Here is a 27,401-nt window from a genome sequence, read left to right on the forward strand (position 1 = left end):
CCCTCATACATCCTTCTGCATTGGAAATTATATTCATCCCTCTGTTCTGTTATTCTTGTGTAACTGTTCAATTGACTTGTAATTGTGTTTGGTACATGTGAGAGACATAGTATACATAGATTCCATGGGTATTTAAAAATGCCCCTAACACCCTATGAACAGATAAGTGTTCTGGGACTTTAGAGATTTAAACCTAGCCATAACTAGCCCCTTAGGGAAGCCTAGGGATAACGTTGGTAACCAGAAGTGATGAAGGGATTTGGATTCCAGAGAACACTGTTTGTTTCAAGGGTATATATGTGGTACACAGAGCAGAAAGGGGGGGTGTCTGTGTCTCTGAATCTGCCTCCAGTGGATCACCCAGAGCTGTGGGTGTACATGGACAAGGAGGCAGGGAAAGGGAGAGCAAATGATTCTGCCATAATTGATTGTCCTTCCTGGGCAGTTATGTCAGATCCTCTTACCTGGCTCTCATAGCATCCTTCTTTCCCTTTTCCCCCTGCTCTCGCAGGTTTAATTTCTTCAAGTCTCCAGGATGACCATCCAATTCCGTTCACTTTTCCCTTTGGCATTACCTGGAATGCTAGCACTCCTGGGCTGGTGGTGGTTTTTCTCTCGTAAAAAAGAACCTATCAATAGCCACAACAAGCAAGTGGAGGCCAGCGCTGTGGAGCCGAAAGCTAAGCCTGCAGTCAAGGAGTCACTTCCTGTGGAAGACTATCATGGAGCAGTACCCACAGCCCCCAGTGTCCCAGAAAAGGATCTGTCCATTGTGAGCAAGCCTGTGGAGCCCCCAGCCCTGCTGCGGGCACAGCCAGTCTGCCGTAGATCAGAGTCCTCTGGCAGCCTTCCAAACAACACAGACACAAGGTTCCGGCCAGGTCTTCGTAAAGATGACAGTGCAAAGGTGGAACTAACCCTGACAGGTGATGAAGCCAAATCAATTCCTCTAGAGTGTCACCCAAAGGGTGTTCCATTCCCTCATGAAGCATTTGAAGTATGTAAGCGAGAGTCCATGTTGAGCAGGACACCTGGTCAGGGTCGGCAAGGCCAGTCTGCAGCCTCCACAGAGAAGCATAGTCCTGGGGAGAAGGCACGAGAGACAGGTGGGGCTGAAGGGACTGGTGACGCAGTACTGGGGGAAAGTCTGATGGAAGAGGGCGTGTTGTCCCAGGAATTGCAGAACGGCAAGCTATCCAGCCAGTCTCCCTTGGCAGGGGAAGGAGAGAAAGGAAAGAGTGGCTTCACTGAGTCAGCTTGTGTGGAGCTGGTGAAGGAAGATGAACCCCAGGCCAGAGGTGGCAAAAGCCAGAGTGGAGACATCACAGGAGAATTGGGCAAAGAGGAGGCCTTGGATCAAAATGAAAAGATTGAGCAGGCTGCTTTCCAGATAGTCTCCAAAGTGATCTTGGAATCAACTGAGGAAGTACTGGCCACCACAATGGGCAAGATTACAGGACGGATCTGTCAGACCAAAGCTGGTCAGATGCAAGGGCAGAAGGAGGTGAGACGTGCCCCATTCAGCCAGAAAACTGCTGCGGGGCAAGAAGCCTCAGAATCCACTTCAGTTACAGCAGAGGCACCTGCAAGCCCTTCAGATACTGCCCTTCCCTTGCCAGGCCTGCTGGCAGAGGACCTATCACCACCAAAGACTTACGTGAGCTGCCTGACAAGTCCTCTGCCCAGTCCCACCAAGGACAAAAAGCCAAAGAAGTCTGTGCATCACATCTCCCTGGCTCCCCCTGCTCTGCAGACCACCCCTCTGGGAGACTCACTTGATGAGGCAGGTGTCATGGTAGAAGATGCTGGTTGTGTCACCTGCATGTCTGACAACCGCCAAGGAGCCTCTTCAGTGGCCTCCTCTGGGCAGTGCTCAGATTCTGTCAGCACTTCTGGGCTTGAAGACTCTTGTGCAGAGACCAACTCAACCCCCAGCAACAAGGCCAACACCCTACCACTGCCAGAAAGTACTATACCCTTCAGCAATGGAGTGCTGAAGGAGGAGTTGTCAGACTTAGGGACTGAGGATGGATGGACCATGGATGCTGAAGCAGATCATTCGGGAGGTAGGAGGGTCTTGGGTGGTCCTCACTTAGAGGGCAGGAGGAAGGGGCAAACATCTCCCTTTATTTGTAGGGAAAGGCAGCTGGTCTACCTCTCCCACTGCTACTTATGCAGTAACAGTGCTCCTAGCTCTGTATCCCAGCTGGCCTGTAGAAAGTTGGGGTACAGCATAAAGCTGGTGGGTAATCGAGAAGTTAAGCTTCTCTAAGCCCCCATAGTTGTAGGAACTGAAGCTTGGTTTGCCCTTCAGTGACCCTTGAAATGAACTTGCCCTTCTGAAGGAGCCAGCTCAGAGTTGGGTTCACTGATTAGCCTAAATGTGCCTCTTTTTCCTCTTTTACATGCTAACTTATTATTATTATTTTTTTAAATGGAGAGGCCTCTTTTTAGCTTTAATTCCCCTGAGTACCAAGAATGGGTGTGAGCTTTTTAAAAGTCGTTTATTTCCTTTTAATCATGTGCTTGTTCCCATGTCTTCACCTGCTTTCCTTCTCCAGAAGCTCTTACCGGGTAAGTGCCCAGAGAATGGCCACAGCTTTGAATACCAGTGGGAAGCTCTCGCTTTCCTGAGTTGTTGCTGTCACCTATTCTTCGCAAAGAGCCTCAGCTATTTTCTTTCTGTGCAGCTGCAGTTCCATCCCCCCGGGAAAGAGGGGCACTTTGATAACCAAGTGTCCTGGGTTTTTCGAGTGCTGACCCCAGCGTAGACAGTTCAGACCGCTAACTTACAGGTCAGCAGCTCCTGACCCTGCCTTTGTAGCTACCCTGGTGTGTTTCCATTTATCTCATGAAAAGATGCCATGCATTCTCTGTGTGGGCCCTGGAATCTTTCCTTATCCTTTCAGTTCCAGGAAGATTGGGAATTTTACTATTTTCAACATCTGATGTGTAGTACACACTGTGTTTCATTAATTAAAGGCATTTCTGGTTTGTGTACCTCTGGGGGTGGAGGAGGTGGGGGGGTGGGAAATTCTGTAGATCGTATTTGTGGAAGATGCAGCCTAACTTTGGGGGGTAGCTTTTATTTATTTTTATTTACTTTTTAAGAATAGAGGGATTTCTTTTGTCTATTGCCCTTTAGCATTCTATGGTTCGTGATAGTAGTATCTGAGTTTGGACCCCACAGACTGAGAGTCCTGGTAATGAACAGAGCAAAGCCTTGTAGCATTATTCAATAAGCTCTGTGTAACAAGCACCAGAACCCTACCTTATATGCATTTATACCTTAGCCCTGCCTGTGTCTGAAGAAGTTAAAGCTTAAAGATGGGAACCAAGGACTGCCAGCTAAGGGGGCAGGGAAATGGCTTTTGAGGGCAACCTACTAGAGGCCTGGTGTGGTCAATACCACTCTTGAGTATCACTGGGGTGACAGGTATTGGCTATTTCCATTATATAAGGGCAGAACCTGGTATTGAACTCACTCTGAGGGTGACTCTTCTCCTTTTTAAAATTTTATCCTTTGATAGAGACAGCCAGAAATCAAGAGGGAAGGGGGTGGTAGAGACACACCTGCAACACTACTTCACTACTTGCAAAGCTTGCCCTCTGCAGATGGGGACTGGGGACTCGAACCTGGGTCCTTTTGCAATGCAACATATGCACTCAGCCAGGTGTGCCACGACCCAGGCCTGTGACTCTTCTTTACATAGAAACTTCTTATGTCTTAACTCTTCTGTATCCAGGCATGAATTGCTTGGCAAAGGATTACGCCCAGAGTTTTGAGAAACCATGTGGAAAGTAACCTAATTAGTAAAATCTCAGGAGCAGTCTATTTTTGGCAACTGCCTTGTCCATATTTAAGCCAGAGCCACTTCTCTTAAGCTGGCCTGGGCCTGTTTCTCTGTGATGGTCCCCATGGCACTTTTCTAAAATGATATAGTCCAAATGAGTGCCAGGGTCCTGCTTCCTGCTCTGTCCCTTTAGCTCAGCTAGGTCAGGAGGTTAAAGGAATGTCCTGAGCCCAGAAGCCGAAAGCTGGGTCTAAGCAAATGGAAAGAAGACCCTTCTTCCTTTATCCACTTTATCAGTAGATGGCTGATTAGGGATAAAAAATGGGGAACCACACACAGGGCAGGAACTGGGAGAACTAACTCTGTCTCTATGGGCTGACATAGTTGGGAGGGTCATACCCACCTTCAGTCCCTGGGACCATGTGATCCTGTGGAACCCAAGGTTTCACCTCCTCCCCTCCCCCTCCCTGTGAATTCCCTTTCCTGGGCCAGAGTCTGTTTCTTCCCAGTTCACCACTTGTCTCTGCTCCAGCAGCTGTGGCTGGGTGTGGCTGCCAATTAAGCAAGTGGGATTGTAAGCGACAGGCTAAAATTAGGTGTATCTACACCCCCAGCCTTTCTTTCATTGGGGTTGTCAGAGCCTTCTAGACTGCAAGTTGACATTCACCTGCCAAGCTTGAGAAGGGATGTGGGTTGTGGGCCTAGTGGGAATGTGAGTGTGGAAGATCAGTTTTATTAACTGTCCTGAGCGGGTGTGTCAGAGTGTCTGTCTCTATGTTACTGTTTTCCCCTGCAGGTTCAGACGGGAACAGCATGGATTCAGTGGATGGCTGCTGTGGCCTCAGGAAGACTGACAGCTTCCAGAATGCCCAGGCAGACTCCAACCCTAAGAAAGTTGACCTCATCATCTGGGAGATTGAGGTGCCAAAGGTAAGGACTGCAAACTCTTAAGTCCCCTTGGGCCCAGGTCAGTGATCTTGGGCCAGTTCCTCAGAAGCCTCTGAGTAAGCCAAAGGCTGGTAGGTAGGAAAGGGGATGCTAAACCTTGTCAGTGTTTAGAGAGCTTCTTGGGGACTGTGAAGGGGGAGGGGGTGCTCCTAACTGCTTTCAGGAGCTCCTATCCTTGTCTTCTTCAAAGTCACAGGCTTTCTTAATTCATCTGGGCTTTTCTTATATGTGCAGGGGGGCACCCATCTGTTTGGCAATGCAGCATAAAACCAAAATGATGTGGGCCAACCAGGAATATCTTCACTGTGCTCTAAGCCCTCCAACTCAGAATATTTTATAATTGAGCATAGCATATATCCATGTCTCAGAACTGGAGAAGTATGGAAATACACAAAGAGAATAAAATGATCTCTAATCTTACCCTGGAGAGTGGCTGGGAAGGCTTTTATTTCCTTCTCTTACTCCCTGTGGTTTTTAAACAAAAGCAAGATTATGTTGTTTTAATTAATGCTTTTAAATATTTGAGAATTAATTTTTGTCTTATTTGAAAATGGAATTTCAACTGCATTATTTATTGCGAGAATGTTAATTTACTTCACTAGTCTCCAATTTCAGGGTGTTTAAAGTGGTTTCTGGCTCCTTGCTCTTATTACTTACAATTTATTAGCTTGATTTTGATGTTTATCTGTGGGACTCAAATGATTGGTCAGCTGCATTCTCCTGGGGCACTTAGCTTTCTACTGAGGTGAAGGTTTGGCGAGGCTTGAGCTCTGGTTCGGGTGGGCTCAGTTGCTGGCACTCTCACGGCTTCTTCCCCTAGTGAACCCAATAGCAATCCTGCCCTCTTCTCTCTTAGAGGTAGCAAGGGACCATCTAGGCAGCTTGGGTTCAGAGGGACCATATTCCACGTAACTATGGGGGTGAAGTTGTTTAGAACTATTTCAGAGCTTCCCTTACCTCAAAGCTAAATTTGGCTGTTGTCTGCCTTGTACTCTGGCTTCCTGGGCACATCTGGCGGTCTTGTGCTCTGAAAACTGTTCAATCTCCCCTTGTGCTGGTGAGATTTCTTATGTGGATTTGGTGGGGGGGGGGGATGGGGGAGCACAACAACAGTGTTTTGCTGCTGCTTTCTAGATTTGTATAAGTAAATACATGCGTTTAGGATGGTAATAAATAAATACTGGCATGTTAACAGTTACTTTGTTTGAACCTGACAGTAGTATGTAAAAGTTAGATCTTTGGGGGAATAGGGGATTGGGTTTCTTGTTAACTGTCTTTCTCTCTGGAAGCACCTGGTTGGTCGACTAATTGGCAAGCAGGGACGGTATGTGAGTTTTCTGAAGCAAACATCTGGTGCCAAGATCTACATCTCAACCCTGCCTTACACCCAGAACATCCAGATCTGCCACATAGAAGGTCAGTTCTGTTTAGTTTTCATACCTGAAATGTAAAGAAGTGGACACATTTGAGTCTTCTTTTAGATTTTTTTTAAATCTTGATCTATTTATTGGATAGAGACAGCTAGAAATTAAAAGGGAAGAGGGTGATAGGAAAGGAGAGAGACACACCTGCAGCCCTGCTTTACCACTCGCAAAGCTTCCCCTTGCAGGTGGGGACTGGGGGCTCGAACCGGGGTCCTTGCACACTGTAACGTGTGCTCAACCAGGTGTGCACCACCTGGCCCCTGTATTTGAGTCCTAATTACTACTCTTTGGAATCTAAATCTAAAGGTCTGTTCACTCCAAGGGAGTGCTGAGTGTCTGTCTCAGCCCTCCATTCAGTATAAGTGCTTGAGGGAAACTCAGGACACTAGGCAGGGTGAACTCAGCCTGGTGTGGGTTCACAGTCTTGTTACCCCACAAAGGCTTATGTCAAAGTATGAGGCCTGGCCATTTTTCATCTTCTGGTTTCCTTTTGCATTCAAAGCACAGACCATTGTGAGAGAAATATCATTTGAATGGTTTGGCCTCTTTAACACCTTTATTCCTTAGACAAAACTTAACAGTTTAGCACCCTAAAGATAACTTAAAAGTCTAAGAATAAAGTTCTGTAGAAGGGAGTCGGGTGGCTGTGCAGTGGGTTAAGCACACGTGGTGTAAAGTGCAAGGACCAGCCGTGAGGGTTCTGGTTTGAGCCCCCGGCTCCCCACCTGTGGGGGGGGGGGGAGTCAATTCATAGGTGGTGAAGCAGGTCTGCAGGTGACTATCTTTCTCTTCCCTCTCTCTGTCCTCCCTTCCTCTCTCCATTTCTCTCTGTCCTAACAATGGCGACATCAGTGACAATAATAATAACTACAATAACAATAAAAAACAAGGGCAAGAAAAGGGAGAAAAGAAAGCTCTGTTTAAGAAGGTATGCACGGTGAGTTTGTGTTTGTCTTCCATAACACACAGTGTGCTCTTGTTCTCTCCCCCCTTGTAGGCTCTCAGCATCATGTAGACAAAGCACTGAACTTGATTGGGAAGAAGTTTAAGGAACTGAATCTCACCAATATTTATGCTCCCCCACTACCTTCACTACCACTGCCTTCTCTTCCAATGACTTCCTGGGTGAGCATGCTTCTGGGAGACCAGAACTTTCTGTGCCCTTCCTCAGAAAACTGCTTCAAACCAAGGAGCCCCCAAGACCGTGGACCAAGAAGTCCAAGAGCTCTTGTGACCTTGATTCGATCAGTTTGGTGTTCTCTGGGGTCCAAGTGGGGGGAGGGAGTGCTGATAGGAATCCAGAGACCTTTTAGATCCCCAAATAGAAGGACCATTTTGGGCTAAGGAGATAGCATAGTAGTTATACAAAAGACCCTCAGGCCTGAGGCTCTGAGGTCTCAAGTTCAGTCCCCAGTACCACTGTAAGCTAGAGCCCAGGGGGAGGGCTCTTGGTGGCACACCTGGTTAAGCATATATATCACCATGCCCAAGGAACGGGCCCTCACCTTTCATCTGTAAGGGGAGGGGAATACTTCACAAGTGGTGAAGCAGATCTGCAGGTGTTTTATCTTTCTCTTTATCTTCCCATTCTTCTCAATTTCTCTCTGTCCTGTCAAATAAAACGGGGGGGGGGGGTGCTGGAACCGAGCCCCAGTGATGATCCTGGTAACAATTAAAAAAAAATTCTGTCTTTGACTTTGCTCCTATAACCATTGTGGTTTCTTTCTCTTTTTTCTTTTCTTTTCTTTTCTTTTCTTTTCTTTTCTTTTCTTTTCTTTTCTTTAATTATGATGGAGACAGAAATAGGGAAGGGGGAGAGAGACAGAGACACCGGAAGCACTGCCCTGCTATTTGTGAAGCTCCCTCCCTATGGGTGGGGACCAACAGATTGAACCTATATCTTTGTGCTTGGTAACTTGTGTACTCTACAAAGTATGCCACCACCCAGCCCCTTCACCCTTTGTATTTTGAAAGCATTTGTCTAGAAAGGATAGTTCATCTGGGTGGTGTGTTGTGTCTTGGACGGCATAAATGTTAAACTATGGTGACAAGCTGAAACCAAGTCTTTATGGCTCTGGTGAAGGATTTCATCCCCTTTCCTCCTCCTAAGAGGTATCAGGATATAAAGAAAATATAAAACATCCCCCGACTCCTGGCTCAGAGGGAGGTGACTACTTGGTGGTTATCCTGGGAGTGACTCTTGTGCTGCAGTATCACTAGAAACTACAAGAATTGCCTCAGTACTGAGCCAGGAAGCTTCTCAGGAGCAAAATGTGATCGTAGTGCATTGAGTGGCTGGCATGGTTGTTTCTTACGTACTTTGCATGGCTCAGTGAGACTGGAAAAGAGAACTCATGTCTCAACCAATAGCATTGGAGGGGAAGAGTGGAGGCCAGAACTCATTGCTAGAGGCTCTTTTTGTGGCTACCTGACTAGAAGGTCAGTTATTGCTTTGCTATGTCTGTGTAGATGTAACTATCTTAATTGATCCAACTAGATCATCTGGTTCTTGCCTGTAATTAGGAAAAGATACATTCTCAGAGCCAAGTTCAATTTTGTCGTCATCTAGGGCTTTTGATATGGTGCCTGGCCACTGAGCAAATGTATGTCCAAACCCCAGAGTTGTAAATGAGTTGGATTTTGGTTGGGGTAGACAGCATAATGGTTATGCAAACTGATTCTCATGCCTGAGGCACCCAGGTCCCAGGTTTAATCCCCTACACCACCATAAGCCAATTTTAAAAATCTGACTTGGGAGAGATGCTGTCAAATCGTAATTCCTAAAATCCAACTCCAGGCCCAAAGGAGTTGGCTGCGTGTACTGAGAGCCTGTCTACCTCATATTCTTGGGTACTTTATTCTTAGCGACTTCCTCATTCCCGTTTGCCTTTTAGGAGCTTATCAGGCTCATCAGGAATTGTGGGATGGGGGACTCTCCAATTTTGATGGAGCCCCAGCACTTGATTGACAGCTCACTTATGGCATTCTCCCCGGCCAGTCCTGATGTGAGGCCACCTTTAGTCATTATGAAAGTCCTGGTGTTGCAGGACAAGGGCCACAGTGGTGTCAGACATTTGGCACTGTTAGTTTTCCTTGAACCTCTCTGCTCTAAGAGTATCATGTTGCTTTGGGCTGCTGTTTGCCCAGGGGCCTCAGAGTTTATCCTTATTGTGAGAAAGATTGCTGCAGTGCCTGCTGCCTTTCGCACTTATCTACAGCTCATGCTCCCCGATGGCATCACTGTGGAGGTGATTGTGGTCAACCAGGTCAACGCTGGACACCTGTTTGTGCAGCAGCACACACACCCTACCTTCCATGCACTACGCAGCCTGGACCAGCAGATGTATCTCTGTTACTCTCAGCCAGGAATCCCCACCTTGCCCACCCCAGTGGAAAGTAAGTACTCGTCTGGAGGTTGAAGGGAAGGGAGGCTTTGTCTCTGGTTAATCAAAGGGAGAGCTGGGGGATGGTCTTGCTCAGTAGGAGATTGTCCTGGTTGTCTCCTCTCCCACCCCCCACACCCCTATAGGAACATAGAGTTGTCATGGGCTCCGTGTCATGGCTAGTACTCGATTTTTAAAATATATTTATTTATTCCTTTTTGTTGCCCTTGTTTTATTGTTGCAGTTGTTGTTGTTGTTGTTGTTGGATAGGACAGAGAAATGGAGAGAGGAGGCGAAGACAGACACCTGCAGACGTGCGTCACTGTCTGTGAAGTGACTCTCCTGCAGGTGGGGGGAGCCCAGGGCTCGGACCAGGATCCTGACTCCGGTCCTTGCACTTGGCGCGCCACCTGCGCTTTACCTGCTGTGCTACCGCCCGACTCCCACTGATACTTCTTTTGACTGACTTAGCCATGGGGTTGGAGTTAAGTTTTAACACATGGACCGGGATCCTGACTCTGCCATTTATCTATTGAATGGGATTGCTGCCCATTTGTTCTCAGAATTGAGCTGTATTCAGTATGCGTTATGTGGAAAGTACCCATTGCAAGACCTGTTTTCTATAACAAACCTCTGGGTTGGGTCATTTCCATTTTATAGATACAAAAACTGACCCTCTAAAGTCAAGTGACATATCCAGATGGTGGGAAGTGGGAAAAGAATTCCTTTGTCACTACTAACTTTGTTACACTTTTTCCCTAGTAATGAGATGAAGGAGCGTCTCTCCACCTGCCAACCCCTTCCCCTTTTCGTGAACTTGCAGGCATTTTGAAATCCTTATGCTTTTGGCAGAGCAGGCATTTACTTTTGTCCTATTCTCTGATGTTGCCTTAGCCCATTATTACAGGTCAATCTGAAAGCCAAGAGTTGACAGTTCCACGGGTCCCTCCAGGATCAGCTATGTGGCAAGGCCCTGTCCCACTTTGTCTAGGGCAGCTATTAAGAGTCATGCTCAGTTATCACAATCTGTGCCCTGACGCTATTCCCTGAGGGTTGTAGATCTTTGGAGCCTGCTTTCTGGTCTTGACTGCTCAGGCCATCTGTGCCCTCTGCACCTTCCTGAAGCAAAGGCTAGAAGTAAATTTGGGAATCTCCTTCTAATGAACCTTAGACTGAATTTCCAGGGCCCGAGGTAGGTGAGGTTTTGGAGGCCCTTGAGACTTTTCAGGGATTTTCTTTTAAGAACATTAAATCCCCACCCCTGAGTTGATGATTTGTGTCCATCTCAGGTGTCAGTGAGTTTGAGAGTAAGTGATCTGATCTCCTTTTTTTCCCTCTTTCTTTTTCTTTCATCTGAATAGCTTTTGTGGTGGCATATTTGCTAGCCTGAATTCCCTGTATTTAATTCCATTCTTTGGTCTGTCTCGGTCTCTGAGAGGTTCTGGGGAACTTATCCTTTGCCTCATGGAGAAGCGGTCTCTGAGAAGTCAAGAGACAGGTAGCATTGACAGGGGTGACCTTTGGTGTCCATGTGTTTTTTATTTATGTGTTTTATTATTGGATAGAGACAGCGAAATTGAAGGGGAGATGGAGAGACAGAGAGACACCTGCAGCCCTGTTTCACTCATGAAGCTTTCCCCCTGGAGGTGGGGACCAAGAGCTTGTACCTGGGTCCTCACGTACTGGAATGCATGTACTCAGTCAGGTGCGCCACCGCCTGAACCCCTTCCACATATGGGTTTTTTTTTTCCTTGCCTTGCAGTAACGGTCATTTGTGCGGCCCCCGGTGCAGACGGTGCCTGGTGGCGAGCCCAAGTGGTAGACTCCTATGAGGAGACCAACGAAGTTGAGATTCGCTATGTGGACTATGGTGGATATAAGAGAGTGAAAGTAGATGTGCTCCGGCAAATCCGGTGAGTTGAGAAGCTGATAGACACACGAAGGGACTGATCTCTGCATAGCTGAGTTCTCCCAAGCCTGGGGTATGGGTTAATGCTGTCTACTCTGTTTTGGAAGAGTCTGACAAACAGATTTCACACAGCTCTGCACTAGCCAGATCAAACTGGAGTGTAGCCTGTTGTATGGAAGAAAGCCCTCATGTAAGCACACAGTGTAAATGAAGCAGGCATCCTTTGGGGTGGGGTGTGTAATACCAGAAGTCCTTTCACCTGGAGGTTGCAGCAGGACTGGTGGCTTGCACTCAGGTGTGACCTGCTGCCCACCATGTCTCCCTTTGCCTAGCTTCATCCTGAGGTTGGTGGGGAGGTGTCATGGTGCTAATAGAGTGCAGCTGGCCTTTAAGTACATGTTCAGTTTGTTCCTTTCATATCTTTCTAGATCTGACTTTGTGACCCTGCCATTCCAGGGAGCAGAGGTTCTTCTGGACAGTGTGATGCCCCTGTCAGGTAACAGGGTGGAGCCCCTCTGGCTGGAGGTGTGGAGAGACAGCTAGGCCTCAGGGATACTGGGAACCCACCATGACACTCAGTTATCTGCATGTTGTCTCTTAGACTGTAATTGCATCACCAAAGGGAAAAAGAACAGACAAGACACCAGATGGTGGTGCAATCTGGTTAAACACATTGCAGTGAGCCAGGACCCAGGTTCAAACCTTTGGTCCCCACCTGCAGAGAGAGAGCTTCACGAGTGATGAAGCAGGGCTGCAGGTGTCTCTCTGTCTCTCTATACTCTATCTCCTCTCCTCAATTTCTCTCTGTTTCTATCCAAAATAAATAAATAAATAAAAATATTTCTAAAAGTAATTTCAAAAGAATAATCAAGTAATCCTGGGAAGTTACTTAATCTCATTTTCCCTGCCCTCTGGAAGATTAAGTAGGACCTACCTATCTTTCAGCATAGTTGAGAGAAAGAGAATCACATGAATCCAAGGGTTGGTGGAGAAGGTTACCATGTATGGCTATATACTAGAGTATGTTTGTGAGGACTAGCCCACCCTATGTTCTCAGGTTTATCTTTTCCAATTCCGTTGTTTCTTGTCTAATAAAATTCTCTAGGGTGCTGGTGGTGACACAACCAGTTGAGAGCACACTTGACCATGTGTAAGGACCTGGGTTCAAGCCCCTGGTCCTCATCTGCAGGGAGGAAGCTTTATAAACAGTGATGCAGTGCTGCCAGTATCTGCCATTTCTTCATTTCTCCTTCTCTCTATCCCCTCTCAATTTCTCTCTGTCCTATCACACGAAGAGGAAAAAAAAAATGCTTTAGAACCACTGGTCAGAGTCATGCCCCGAAGCAGTGGACAAGGTCTTTGTTTTGGTTTTTATTGCTCTTCCCCAGCCCTCTTCCCATCCCATCCTGTCTAGGCCCAGCTGAAATATTACCTCCTGTGTATAACTTGCCCAGATTCTTGTAAACACGTCTTTCCTATTTTCACCATCTCTTGTCTTGCGTATGTTCTTCTATACAATGTTCATAATCTGATAGAGTGTTGCCTCAGTGCTTTGCCCACTACAGAATGTGAGTGGATGACTAACTGCCTGAATTTCCCAGCCATCAACCTAGGTCTCCTGTGGTCTCACCCACAAAGCAGGGAAAGCCCTCTTTTAGGGTTCATCTCAGCAGATGAACAAGTCCAGTGTGCTCAGCTCACTCAGCTTTCAGTAGGGGTGATGTTTCCACTGAAGTCTGAGTTTTCCTGTCTGTTTGGTCCTTTGTTCACCCATATGTAGCAATGCAGCAGAAACCCTGAGTATCTTTACTTGGAGTCATGTGTACCAGGTACAGTGCCTTTCCCAAATGAAATTCTTGAATCCCTATGGCAGCATCTAAAATACTAGGAATAGGGGCCTGGGCATTAGTACACCTGGTTAAGTGCACATTTGTGTGAATTGCAAGTACCCACACAAGTATCTCAGTTCGAGCCCCTGGCTCCCCACCTACAGGGTGATCACAAGTGATCTGCACGTGTCTATCTTTTCTCTAGCCCTCTATTTTCTACTTCTCAATTTCTCTCTGTCATATCCAACAGCAACAACAGTAAAAACAGCAACAACAAAGGAGCAGTGGATTTGTAGTACAGGCACCAAGCACCAGTCATAACCCTGCAGGCAATAAATAAGTAAATAAATAAAATTAAAGATGAAATACTAAAGATATACGTAGTGTTTTGTGTGAGTGACAGGAGTGCTTTACGTTAGTGGGAATCATAATGTTGCCTTTTCCTTTAAAAGATGACGACCACTTTTCACCTGAAGCAGATGCAGCTATGAGTGAGATGACAGGAAACACAGCACTTCTGGCTCAGGTATGTGGTTTTCTAGGTGGGAGGTTGGACAGGCAAGAGAGGTCCTCCTTCACCTCCTCTTTTCTTCCTCAATGATTATTTAATACTTATTTTTAAACTAGAGCATTGCTTAGCTCTTGCTTATGGCAGTGCCAGAACCTGGGACTTCATTGCCTGAGGTGTGAAGGAAGGTCTTTTTCATAACCTGTATGCAATCTCTTTGGCCCAGGAGAGGCTCTTTCTGAAGAGCCTCCTGTCTGGCTTTTGTAGTTCATCAAGCCTTGCACATTCAAATGTCTGGGTTTTGGGGGGGCCTGATTTTTGAACCCTGTGGTTTGGGTTCTGGGTTGACCAGCAGTCTTAATGAGAAGTGCATGGAATAGTTTTTCAGTACGCTTGGTTGGTTTTATTTATTCCAGGTGACAAGTTACAGTCCCACTGGCCTTCCTCTGATTCAGCTGTGGAGTGTAGTTGGAGATGAAGTAAGTTCTGTCTCTTCTATGTTGATTGGCTGGCAACAGTGATTTGATTTGGGGCTGTTTCCAGCTGTTTCTTTCCTTTTTAGTTAGAGGATGTCACACGGCCCTGTGACATCCAGCATTTTACAATGTCTAGAGATATTTTGGGTTGTACTTCTGAGGGGTGGTGATGCTAGTGTCATCTAGTGGGTCGAGACCAGGAGTTTTGCTAAGCATTCTACAGTACACAAGGTAGACCCCACCATACACTATAAAACAGCAGTGGGTTTCTGTGGTTCTTACCTGTACCTTCACACTATTGGGAGTCTCCTCCATTTCATTTCAAAACTTAAATTTCTTCAGGTTCTTATTATCAGGTTGTTATCCTATTCTACTGTTTCCTATGGTGGCCCTGGGAAGAACTGACTTCAGTCTGAGAAACAGCTCCTATGTGCTATGGGCAAAGCTCTCAAGGAAATTTTCTTTTCTAGGTGGTGTTGATCAACCGGTCACTGGTGGAACGAGGACTTGCTCAATGGGTAGATAGCTACTATGCAAGCCTTTGACTCCTGGCTTCCCACATCCACTTCTTGAATCTTTTTTGCACTGTTGAAATTGGGCTTGGCACTCAAGGCAAGACTTCACATCATAATAACAAACATTGTCCTCCCCAGAAAGGTTTTTTTTTTTTTTTTTTTTAATGTACTGTAGTCATGTTGAGAAGATGTTGTCTCTGAGACAAGGAAGGAACTGTAGGTTCTTTTTAAAGCCATAGGATGATGCATAACAAGCCAATGGACTTTAACCTGGTTCCAAGCTGTGTAAAAAACGTGGGAGAGTAAAACTCTCCACCACTTCCTCACTTCCCTCCCACTTGTTCACCCACCCAAAATCTTATCTGCTGTATCAGACAGGTCAAAGAATGTGGTGTTTGCTTGAGAGTTTTTCTTTTACTCCAGAATCTTCCTTCAGGGAGCAAGACACAGAACTGACTAATGGTATTCATTACTTGTACAGCACATGCAAATGAATTTATGATGTTTAACCAGTTTTTATGAACTTCATCTAGGTCTCCTAAGAAGGTAGACTTTTTGATCATGCTTCTGGTCAGTAGGGGAGGGAAACTTTTAGCTTGCCAAGCCTGAGTGTAATTTGTAACCATTTTCTACTTGTGCAAACTCTGTAAATATGTTTAAAGATGTAATATTTTGTACAAGATACACTGGAGAACAAAGGGAACTTGAGATTTCCATATACCACATGTCATTTGCAACTAGAAGTTGCTTCTACAGAGTTTAACCTCTTGTCCGGGCTCTTGCTATGTCATGGTTCCTACATACTGGATAAGGTGCCTATGTGGCTAGATTGTGATCTGGGATTTTTTTTTTTTTTGTACAAATTTGTCTTTAAAAAAAAAAGCTACTCAATTGAATTACCTTGAGATGGTTGATGTGATGATTCTTTTTTAAGACAGGCTTTCAGCATTGTGCAATTTAAAATATAAATAACTTATATAAATTTCGAATTGTATACACTAGCTTCGAGTCCATTTCTTCCTTAACCCAATATATTAATATTTCAATACCTAATCAACATGAGTGTTACTAGTGTGGGATTTTGCATTCTTTGGCATCCAGTGTTTTTGTATTTGATTCACACTCACTTGCCACACGGGGCCACCACAAAGTTTCAGTGCAGCAGTGGACACCTTGTTGAAAGCTGGGGTATCTGTACCCAGACCACACACAGGAGGCACTTCCATCAGGACATCACATCCTGGCTGGAAGTTCAGGTAGGGGAGAAGTCATAATACGCCTACTCAGCGGAGGCAAATGGTAAAGAGGATGTCCTGGCTGCCTAAGAGGGGTTTCCTGCTGCTGGGATGTGTATCTACCCACCCACAGTCTGCCCCGAGGCAGGAAGAGTTGTATAGCCCTGGCAATGCATAGTGTTCAATAGGACAATGGCACATGGCCTTGGAGTCACACTGTTAGGGTTCCTGTCACAGCCCTGCTACCAGTGACCTCGGGCAAGTCATTCCTTTTCCCCCTGCGCCTTAGCTTGATCACCTTCAATGTGAGGTTGATGGTTGGCCTTGCTGGACTGCTTTGAGGTTTAAATATAATCTATTGGGAACTAGCTTTTTAGCACCTTGCACCACACACTTGTAACCTCACAACAAGACGAGGTGTTTCATTGTTGCACTGAGATAGCTGATGACTCAATTTCTGTCTGTCTCTGTCTTTCTATCTCTCTCACCCCCACCCCCACCCTGGCCTCTGCGTTATGCTGTTAATTTATTTTATTACTATTACATTTGATTCTCACAGCAGATACAGAGATAGGTGGTTGTACATATTTAATAGGTCTGAGGTTACTCAGTCTGCTGTAGTGATAAGAATGACGCAAGCCACATGTTCACATGAAGAGAGCAGATGCTAAATCCTGATTTCAGGGCCCTTTGGCTCAGACCTTTCTATTTGGGAGCTTACCTGTCTCTTCAGAGGTCTGCAGAGAGCTCAGGTACTGATGGTCTTGAAGGAATCCTCCAGTAGAGCTGTGACCACTCTCTAGCTGCTGAGCACGTCACCCTGTTCCCCAAGGCAGACTGCAAGACCCCACCGTGGGAGCTCCCAGCAGCCCCGTTAGCCTTCCTGAGCTCTCAGCTCTGTCTAAAGGCTGTGCTGCCCTCATGGTGTCAAGGGTGGCCTCATGGGTGTCATGGGTGCCTTCCCTTTGTTTGGGCTCTGGCCCTCATCTATATATATATGGGTAAGTAGTTAAAATGTTTTTTTTCTTTTTTTTCTTTTCATCTTCATTTATAGGATTAGATCATGGTACCAACCTTAAGGTGGTAATAGACAAATGTCCTTTTCAGGGGGTCAGGCAAGTTAAGCGCATGGGCGCTAATCACAAGGACCGGTGTAAGGATCCTGGTCTGAGCCCCCCACCTGTAGGTGGGTCACTTCACAAGCGGTGAAGCAGGTCTGCTGGTGTCTTATCTTTCTCCCCCCACCCCACGTCTTCTCCTCGCTTGATTTCTCTCTGTCCTATCCAACAATGAAGTAATAACAAGAACAATTACAAACAACAAGGGCAACAAAAGGAAAAAAGCAAATTAAAAAAATTGTCCTTTTCCAGTGGGGGCAGATAATATTGTGGTTATGCAAACACTGATACCTGAGGCTCCAAAGTCCCAAGTTCAGTCCCCCCACACCACCATAGGTGTTTTTTTTAAAAAAAAAAAAAAGGAAAAATCCTTTTCTTATATAGAGCTTGGCTTAGTGAGCTTCCACAATCTTATCATTAGCCTTATTATAAAGGAAAAAATAAATAGGATTTTATTTATACCAGAGCACTGCTCAGCTCTGGTTTATGTTGGTGCTGGGGATTGAAACCTTTTCTGCTTCAGGCATTAAAGTCTTTGCATAACCCTTATGCTCTCTTCCAAGCCCACCATTAGCCTTAAAACCCTAGTGATCATATAGGTGTATCCTTAGCCAAGTCATGTTACCCCAGGTCTAGTTTTTTTTTTCTTTCTGGACACCTAGAATAGGAACAATTGTATGGAAGTCTTCAAGGTAGTTTGGGGAGCCTGGTGTACGAATTTGGGTTTAATTTAGGGTAACTAGAGTGGGAACTGTAAATTTGGCATAGGGGGAGGGGGAATGAGGTAGATAAGCAGATGAGAAAAGGGGCTTCCCAGGATGGTCTCCGGGGCAGCAGGTGATGGGGTCAGTATCCTTGTGTAAAACCCACAATTTGGGGAGTGAGGGCCTTTTAAATAAGCCTTGGAATGTGGTAAGGAGAACAAGTTGTTGAAGGATCCATTCTGTGGGCCTTTGGATAATTTCTGTAGTTCTGAAAACCCTAAGTTGATTTTGACCATTATACCAGTAATCATTGCTTTTGTTGACTTTATAAAGGTCTTATATTCGGCCTTGGCTGAGCACATTTTAGACAGGTGTTACTTGTGGGACATCTAGCGGGAGAACATAAATAAATTTGACAACGTGGGAGAAAGGAGAAATGGTGCTCGAGAAATGTTGCACAGTACCATGCCAAGGAGCTGGGATCAAGCCCACCTACACCCACTATAGGGGGAAAGCTTCACAAGTGGTGAACTAGTACTGCAGACATTTCCTGTGTTGTTCTCTACCCTCCCCCTTCCTTCAGTCTCCCTTTGTATCCGAAATAAATACAACTTAAAAAAATATTTCACATTCTGTGGTCCGGGAGGTGTCACAGTAGATAAAGCATTGGATTCTCGTGGATTCTCAGCCATGAGGTTCTGAGTTCAATCCCCGGCGGCACATGTACCAGAGTGATGTCTGGTTCTTTCCTCCTATCTTCCTCATGAATAATTGTTTAAAAAAACATTTTGCATTCTGTCCTGGGAGTGAGAGATGGAGTACTGGATGCTGAAAGTTTGGATCATCAGTGTGGTGACTGGACTCTAGGGTTATTGTCACACCTTGTATAATTGTGGTTATGTCACTTAAGTATTATCTAACCACCACAGACTTCAGATAAAACTTGAATAACTAAAGTTGTCAAGTGCTTACTGTGTTAGACACCATGCTGTTTGGAAGGTAACATTTGGTCCTCACAACTACCCAGTGAAGCAAGGACTGATCCAAAGTAAGAAGAAGGTACTGTAAAAATGGGCTGAGACTACAAAGCCAGTACCTGTCCTATGTGGGTTCCTTTACTTACTGCTCTGAACAAAGTGTGGACTGGTTGTGCATTGTTGCATATTCCCTAATAAAGCCACATTGGTTAAATGATAAGGCAGTAAAGATAAGCTTAGCAGAGAAAAGTTATTATCACTGGAAAGACCAGCTCTTTTGCTTTTATGAAAAATCAAATAATAGATCATGTGAACGAATACATAGTGAGTGACCTGGGGAGGTGGGACATTGGATGAAACTTTGGACCCTCAAGCAAGAGGTCCTGAGTTTGGTCCCTGGCGCCACATGTGTCAGAGTGATGTTCTGATTCTCATTCTCATAAAATTAAAATATATGGACAAGAGCAGGAAAAAAATAAAGGCAGTTTTACTTTATGGTGTAAAAGGAAAGGAATTTTTTTTTTATTAGAAAGTCTTAACAACAATGTGGAACACAAGGATGCAGGTTCAAGCCCTGTCCTACTTGTAGGAAAAAAGCTTCACAAGTGGAGAACTAGTGCTGCAGGTGTCTCCCTGTTGTGGGTTAGAGGCAAGGAACACAACTTGAGACCAAAATCTGATTTTGAGAGTCTTTATTTTGAGAGCCGGGGACCCAGTGAGGTGCTATTCAGAGAGTAGTAGTAGCCCATGTTACACAGCTGGTTATAAAGACAAAAACCAGTTTTTGCAAGCAAGCAGGGTACAGAAGCTAATATAGGCAGTTATTTTTGGAACAGCCCCCTTTGACTCCACATCTTCAAGAAATCCACACCCGCTACTCCCTCATTCTTAAGGGGATTTTGCAAGTTCTGTGCTCTCCAGTGGGGCAGGAATTTTCTGGAACTGACTAGCACTGGGAGGCCAAGATGGAGTTCCTTAGGGCAAGCCTTTACAATCCCTATCTCTCTCCTCTCAATTTACATCTATCCAGCAATGAAATCATTTTAGGGGCTGAAATAGAAGCAGGTCAGGGACCAGACAGTGGTACACTTGGTTGAGTGCACACATTACCACGTGCATGGATCAGTGTTCAAATCCTGATCCCCAGTTGGAAGGGGTTTCAGGTGTCTATCTCCCTTTCCCCTATCAAGTTTCTCTGTCCTATCTAAAGAAAGGAGAGTGGGGAGGAAAGATGTGGCTGGTGGGAGTGGTGGAGTAATAACTCAGGTGGCAAAAAAATGAGGCAGAATAGCTGAGTAGTGGGCTTTGCCTGTGTGTGGTCCAGGTTCAAGTCCAGCCCCCACAGCACTGAAGGAAGTTTCCATGGTGTGTTCTCTCTCTGCCTCTGTCTTTAAGAAAGGTTGAGTACACATGTTACTATGCACAAGGTCGCGGGGTTTGAACCCTCATCCCCACATCACCCCCTGTAGTGGGGATACTTCATGACCCATGAAACATTCTACTTGATTCTCTATATCCTATCAAATAAAATAGAAAAGGAGTTGCGGGGTGGGGTGGGGTGGGGGTGGTGGACTAGAGTTGTGGATTGGCCATGCAGGCACCAAGCCTTAGCCAATAGCCCTAGTAGCAGAACAGATTATTAGTTTTAATAGTTTATAAAACCTAATATTTCATCTCACCACATGAAGTTTAAAAAATAGGGTATTCTACAGCTTTTTACACATACACACACACACCCTGTTTGGTACTTCATTGATTTTTTATTTCCCCTTTGTTGGGATTAATGGTTTATGGTCAACAGTAAAATATAGTACTTGGTACATGTTTAACTTTTCTCAGTTTTCCACATAACACTAACCACCCCCCAGGTCCTCCACTGTTATGTTGCAGGACTTGAATACTCCCCAACTTCAGAGCCCTTTACTTTGGTGCAATATACCATGTTGTTGATATCTTTTTCAGGTGGTGGACTTGTAAAATAAATGGCTAGGTTTTTTGTGTTTGTTTTTGTGCCATGTTCACTTAAACCGTTGCGTTACTGCCCAGCCCCTAAGATGCATCTTTTATATTCTTTCACTGGTACCTTTGCTCTTGGAGTTTATTTCTGATTATGTACCTGTCAGTCACTTTACTAACTGACCAAGAGTTCAAGGCCCAGTTCAAATTTAATTTTAGTCGATGATTCACCCTGGTCTTATTAAGGTACTCAATTTTGGGAGTGTGTCGTCCCATCTTTGAATTAGGTACAAATAATCACTTATCTTTGTTTTTCCATTACTATCAACTTAACATGTACTTAGATATGTGTAGTTTTTCCTCAAGTAGTCACTTAAAGTTTTTTTTTAGTGTAATCAAGATAATCTCAGTACATGACTTAAACTTGTTTATTATGGCCATTTATAATATTTGTAATTTAATTCATTTTCCAATTTTCTCTTCCTCTTTATTTGCTTCATCAAGGATATTTCGTATCATAAACTTAGCATTGAACATCTTGTGTCTACATTACTGGCAGACAACTTTAAAGATTTGAATAGACTTGACTGTTTCTCTGTTTTACACTGAAAGTTTCCTTTCTTCCTAGATGTGTGCACATTCACATGTTCTCTTCCAAGTTTGGTTGAAGTCATCTAGAATATAGTTCAGAATTCTAAATCACTTCAACCTCAGCGATGACATTAGGTGAGTCAGCTATTAAAATATTCCATATGCAATTCCATTTCCTCACCTTTTAGTTTGCCTGGAGTATTTCTAAGAACTTGCTGTTTGTTTTCAGGATATGTATGTGTCCTTGTACATCCCAACATTTCTTTTTGTCATGACATGTCAGCATTTAGCCCTGGTATCTTTTTAAAATGCATATCTCCTTTCCATAAATTCTGTTCTGCCTCCCCTCTAGTATCCCAGTGCCATTGTGCTCATTCAGGGCCAATGTCAGGTGGGCAGAAACAGTCTCAAGCCAGCATGTGGCTCACTTGTCTACTTACTCTAGTTCATGAGTGGCTCCAGGTAGATTTGTGTGTGTATCTGGGTCCCAGCATGAAGATGACATAGAATAAACTGTCAGCCAGTCTCCAACAGATGGGTGGTATGTAAAGCTGGGCTGTTGTAATTCACTGAGGTCTGGGGTGGTGTTTTTACGTATGGCCATTCCCCCCCAAATTTTGCATATTGGGCTTTTTCCCCGCATACTCTCTTGGGTCATCTTGGGTAGTGGTAGTGGATAAGTCACAGCATCCTCTCTTTAGAGCACCAACAGGGTGGTGGTAAGTGAAAGGGCATAAAGCAGTTAGCAGAAGGGTTGATGGGAAGTACTCAGTAATGACGCCTCACAGTAAATAGACGTTTGCATTGCTACTCAAATGGCAGTGGACTGCACTGCCTTTGGAGCTGTGCTTTCTATATAGTCACTGCAAGACACTTGTGTCAGTTGAGCACTAGAAATACAACTTTCAAACAGAAATGTGTTGTTAATGTACATACTTTATGAGAAAAATGGATATACATTAAGATAACGAGTTGGGGGCTGGGAGGGGGGGCACTTGGTTAAGCCTACTTTTTTTTTTTTTTAAATGGAAACACAAGACCATAGGATACGAAAGGTACAGTTCCCACCACCAGAGCTCCATGTCCCATCCCCTCTCCTGATAGTTTCCTATGCCTTAACCCCATGGGAGTATGGACCTAGGGTCACCGTGAGGTGCAGAAGGTGGAAGGTTCGGCTTCTGTAATTGCTTCCACGCTGAACATGGGCATTGGCAGGTCAATCCATACTCCCAGCCTGTCTCTTTCCCTAGTGGGACAAGCTCTGGGGAAGCAGAGCTCCAGGACACATTGGTGGGGGTCATCTGTCCAGGGAAGTCCGGTTGGTATCATGGTAGCATCTGGAACCTGGTGGCTGAAAAATAGTTAACATATAAAGCCATACAAATTGTTGATTAATCATGAACCTAAAGGCTAGAGTATTGCAGATGAAGATTTGGGGTCTCCATTTTGGAAATAGCTGGTAGGTCTATTTTAGATATAATCTAAAGGGCCCATGACTTTATTAGTTTTTGCCTCAGCCTGATATCTGATATGCAGGTGGACCCAGGTTATTGCTGGGAAGATCATATCATGGCTGGAAAAAGGGCTAGAAAGCTGGACCAGGGAAAAGAGTAGCTCCCAAATAAGGGAAAAGTGTATAAATATTGACTGTAAACCCCATTGATTTGATCTGATCTGGGGCCCATATTCAGCATAGGAGCTTCTGTAACCTCTACATCACTGTAGGTCCGAACTTGAATTCTGTGGTCATCAGTAGGAACATTCTGAGCTGCACCAATTTCAGGACCCACCTTCAGGTGGTAGAGAGTATGTTATCCAACCCCCTTCTGAGGATGCAACATTCTCTACCATTGTTGATCCACATTGAGGGCAAGGTCCTATGGAAGCCCCCAGGGAGGTCCATTATGTTTCTGATGGAGGTGACCAGTGATAATGGGGAGAGGGATCTATTCGAGGTTTAGGCTCATTGTATTTGTGTGGGAATCCTAGGACTCCCGACTCGGGGCCCAGCTGATGGGGTTAAGCCTGCATATTACCAAGTGCAAGGACCGAGGTTCCAGCTCCTGCTCTCCACCTGCAGAAGACCTTCACAGGTGGTGAAGCAGGTCTGTAGGTGTCTTCCCCAACCCTACCTCCCCATTTCCTCTCAAGTTTCTGTCTCTTATCTAATTAATTTAAAAAAGGAAAAATGGTCTTCAGTAGTGGTATATTTGTAGTGCTGGCATTGAGTCTCAGTAGTAATCCTGGAGGCAAAGGGGGAAAAAAGATAATTAAGGGGGCCTGGGCAGTAGTGAAGCGGGTTAGGCACACATGGTGCAAAGCGCAAGGACCGGCTTAAGGATCCCGGTTAGAGCCCCTGGCTCCCCACCTACAAGGGGGTCGCCTCACAAGCGGTGAAGCAGGTCTGCAGGTATCTTTCTCTCCCCCTCTGTCTCCCCCTCCTCTCAAATTCTCTCCTATAAAAAAAAAAGTAAAAAAGAAAAAGATAATTAAAATACAGTTGGTTGTACCTGTTTTTTTTTTTTTAATTTTTACCAGAGCACTGTTCAACTCTGGCTTATGGTAGTGCAGGGGCTTGAACCTGGGACTTTGGAGCCTCAGGCATGACAGTCTCTTTGCATAACCATTATGCTATCTACCCCCACCCCCTTTTACTTTTTAAAAATTTATTTAATTTTGCCTCCAGGGTTACTGCTCCTCAGGAGTATATTTTATTTATTATTGTTTTTAATTATCTTTGTTGCATACTGTCAGAAATTGAGGGGAGAGAGGGAGACGGAGAGGGAGAGACCTGCAGCACTGCTTAACCACTCATGAAGCTTTCCCCCTGCAGGTGGGAACTGAGGGTTCAAACCTGGGTCCATGTGCACTGTAACGTGCAATCAGGTGTGCCACCACCCAGCCCCTAGGAGTATATTTTAATTTACACTTCGGTTTAACTATTGTGTAAGTGGGATGACTGTTTAACTGTCTGCCAATGAGCAACAAAGAAGATCTGTTTACACAGTGTAGCTTTTGGCCTCAGTCTCAGTTCTGCCCTGTGCCTATTCAGAGGATGAAAAGAAATCAGTTAACTTCACTAAAATTTTTCTGAGAGGGAATAAGAGAGAGAGGTTGTGCTGCACCAAAGTAAAGGACTCAGGTTGCCGGCAATGTTCAGGTCCTGCAACATGAGATGGTGGAGGAGGACCTAGGTGAGTTAGATTGTTACATGGAAAACTGAGAAATGTTAACACATGTACCAGCTACTATATTTTATTGACTGTTGACTGTAAACCCCCCCCCATAAAGACAGATTTAAAAGAAGGTAAATCTACTGAAACCCTTAAGTTTCTTGTTTTGTGGAAGATGTGATTTTTTTCAGTCATCTTGTTAACCCAGCACAGGTTGCTGACAGTGTGACCTCAGACCACTAGATGGTGCCACAGCACAAGTTTATGGAAACTTCTTCTTTCCCACCAGTAACTGGTTCTCCCGTGTGTGTGTGTGTGTGTGTGTGTGTGTGTGTGTGTGTGTGTGTGTGTGTGTGTGTGTGTGTGTGTGTTTCAAAACTTACTAGAAATGTGAATTCTCAGACCTTACTCCAGCGTACTGGATCAGAAACTATATTTTAACATGGTGTCCTGATAGGTACTAATGTACACCAAACTCTGAGAATCACTTGTAGAATGGGGACCTTGGGTAGACTGCAGTAGAAAATCACAGGACAGAGGACTTGCTGGAGAGGAATTTGGGGTGAAGTGGGGTGGAGGAAGCGTGTGAAGGTCACCCATCAGGCAGTAATCTCAAATTGTCTACACCTGGACAGGATTCTGCCCAATTGGGAAGCAGTTAAGGAGTAAGAGACTGGGTAATGAGTTTAGTTTTCTTTTGAGCAAAGATACATCAAATGGTATCAGCTGAGCGAAGCAGAGGGTTGTGGTGGACTGTTTTTAGGTGAAAGGCCTAGAGAAGACACAGGAGAGACTGAGCATCTCAGAGAGCCCTTGGTCAGCCTTTGTCCCTATTATCTATTTCTGCTGTTCTGAAATTTCACCAAAGCACCAGTCTTAATGGACTGAAATCTTGCAGCCCTCCCAAGACAAAGAAAATGGATGCAGAGGAATTAAAAAAAAGGAAAAAAAAAAAGGAGCTTGAGACTTGGTGGGAAAATCACTAGTGAATTAAAATCTTATTTCTGTCTTTTCAATTTTATCTGTATCCTAAGGGGAGACCAGTGCCAGAATGAATTCATCTTTTTTTTTCTTTCTAATACAAAAATTCCTTTTGCAGGTGGCTACTGAGTCTTCAAAGGGGCAATGCATCATGCAAATAATTTTTTCCAGCTATGCCGAGTATAGTTTAGTTTGATTTATTTTTGATGTCAGAAGCAAAATGGAAAGTTAGCGCTTTAAAAAACGAACATAGCTGACTGAATAAATAAATAATATGCTCTTGGCCAGAACCTGTCAGTGCCTCCTTAATTGCCCATTGATTCTTTAATTCTCTGCACTTTTAACATCTACGGAAATTAAGAGGCCACAGAGCATGGAGATGCCTTTTGTTAAACTAAGGAAGCTTAGTTTTCGAAGGTATAGTTCTTTCTAGGGCTTTGACCTAGCATTTAAAGGCAGGAGGCAAAGTTGCCTGGGGAGGAAAGCCAGGTACCATGGGAATGGTTTTCAGAAGCAAGGAGGTACTAGGAGACTCTTGTTTTTTCAGCCATGGATATTTATGGCCTGAGAACACAGGGAGGTAGAGGGACTTCGGGATCGGGTGGCCACTGGGATTTCCCCTATAAGATGACTACGCCCATCTTCAGAGCTTCACAGGAGCTTAGTAGGAGAGATCTGAAGTCCTGGAGAGTTTCCTCCTGAAAGGTTTCTTTTGTTCCTTTTACATGCTCACCACCACTCAGGAGACCTCTGGTGTGGGCCAGAAAGGCTTCCAGAACCTGACCCCCTCTGGAACTGGCTCCACCTCTCTCTGTTTTCAATTTATCTTAGATAGGGAATAGAGAAATCAAGAGGGAAGCAGGGTGGAGAGAGAGAGAGAGAGAGAGAGAGAGACCTATAACACTGCTTCACTGCTTAGGAAGCTTCTCCTTGCAGGTGGGGTCTGGAGGCTTGAGCTCTGGTCCTTGTGTGCTGTAATATGTTCACTCAACCAGGCGCACCACCGTCCAGCCCCCTCCAGCACTCTCCACAGTGGATAGTTCATACTCCCTCACCTGTGAGCGGCCTCATGTGCTGGCTCTCCCCCTTCTAACTGGCTGAGGCCCCCTCCTTTAGGAAGTATTTTCGAACCCTCACAGTAACTAGCAGTAGCCCATCTTGTCCCACGAGCACACTGAATTGCCCTCTGCTAGAATTCATTACTTATTCTTGTGATACTCTCAAGAGAAGGCATAAGTTTTTTAAATGATTATTAATGAGAAAAAGAGAACCAGAGTGTCACCCTGGCACAGGCACCGATGGGGACTGAACTCAAGACCTCATGCTTGAGAGTCTGACCACCATAGCATCTCCCAGGCCACAAGTCTTATTTCTTATATTCCAGCATGTGGAACGATTGAAACCATAGGCCTTCAAGAATATTTTGTTAAGTGAACAATTGAATGTTTTTCCGTCCAGTAGATGCTCAGTTAACGGGACAAGATGCTCAAGAGGAATTATAGAACTTCCCCCACCATCACCCTCGCTGGAAACAAGGTCTTACACACGAGATTTCACCATTCTGAGACACCTTTTCAGTCAGATAGGCAGAGAGGAGCAGACCACTGGCTAGATTCACAGCTCTGGAGCTTCCTCTTGTCATAGCATGTGGTGCCGGTTAGAACTTGGACAGCAGGCATGACAAGGCATATGCCCTACCTATGAACATATCTCTCTGGTCCTCTTTCTTAAAGAAAAAAAAAAAAGGGAGTTGGGCAGTAGCGCAGCGGGTAAAGTGCAGGTGGCTCAAAGCACAAGGCCAGCGTAAGGATCTTGGTTCGAGCTCCTGGCTCCCCACCTGCAGGGGAGTTGCTTCACAAGTGGTGAAGCCGATCTTCAGG

At 45.1% G+C, this 27,401-nt stretch overlaps 1 protein-coding gene and 1 long non-coding RNA gene across 2 annotated transcripts in view; one reads left to right on the top strand and one right to left on the bottom strand.

The window, feature by feature from the left end:
- AKAP1 (A-kinase anchoring protein 1) overlaps window positions 1–15,787 on the top strand; it is a 36,558-nt gene extending 20,771 nt beyond the window's left edge. Inside the window, exons 2-11 of the mRNA XM_060203788.1 lie at window positions 512–2,066; window positions 4,591–4,724; window positions 6,032–6,158; window positions 7,164–7,291; window positions 9,385–9,562; window positions 11,312–11,462; window positions 11,887–11,954; window positions 13,740–13,813; window positions 14,212–14,274; window positions 14,742–15,787. Of these exons, the coding sequence (XP_060059771.1) occupies window positions 536–2,066; window positions 4,591–4,724; window positions 6,032–6,158; window positions 7,164–7,291; window positions 9,385–9,562; window positions 11,312–11,462; window positions 11,887–11,954; window positions 13,740–13,813; window positions 14,212–14,274; window positions 14,742–14,816 (2,529 nt within the window). The 5' untranslated portion in view covers window positions 512–535 and the 3' untranslated portion in view covers window positions 14,817–15,787. The remainder of the gene's footprint in view (window positions 1–511; window positions 2,067–4,590; window positions 4,725–6,031; window positions 6,159–7,163; window positions 7,292–9,384; window positions 9,563–11,311; window positions 11,463–11,886; window positions 11,955–13,739; window positions 13,814–14,211; window positions 14,275–14,741) is intronic.
- Window positions 1–27,401, bottom strand: part of LOC132541981 (uncharacterized) — a 235,734-nt gene that overhangs the window by 164,654 nt on the left and 43,679 nt on the right. The window lies entirely within an intron of this gene.

This window comes from Erinaceus europaeus, chromosome 12, assembly GCF_950295315.1.
Source record: "Erinaceus europaeus chromosome 12, mEriEur2.1, whole genome shotgun sequence".
In the NCBI taxonomy this organism is placed as follows: domain Eukaryota; kingdom Metazoa; phylum Chordata; class Mammalia; order Eulipotyphla; family Erinaceidae; genus Erinaceus; species Erinaceus europaeus.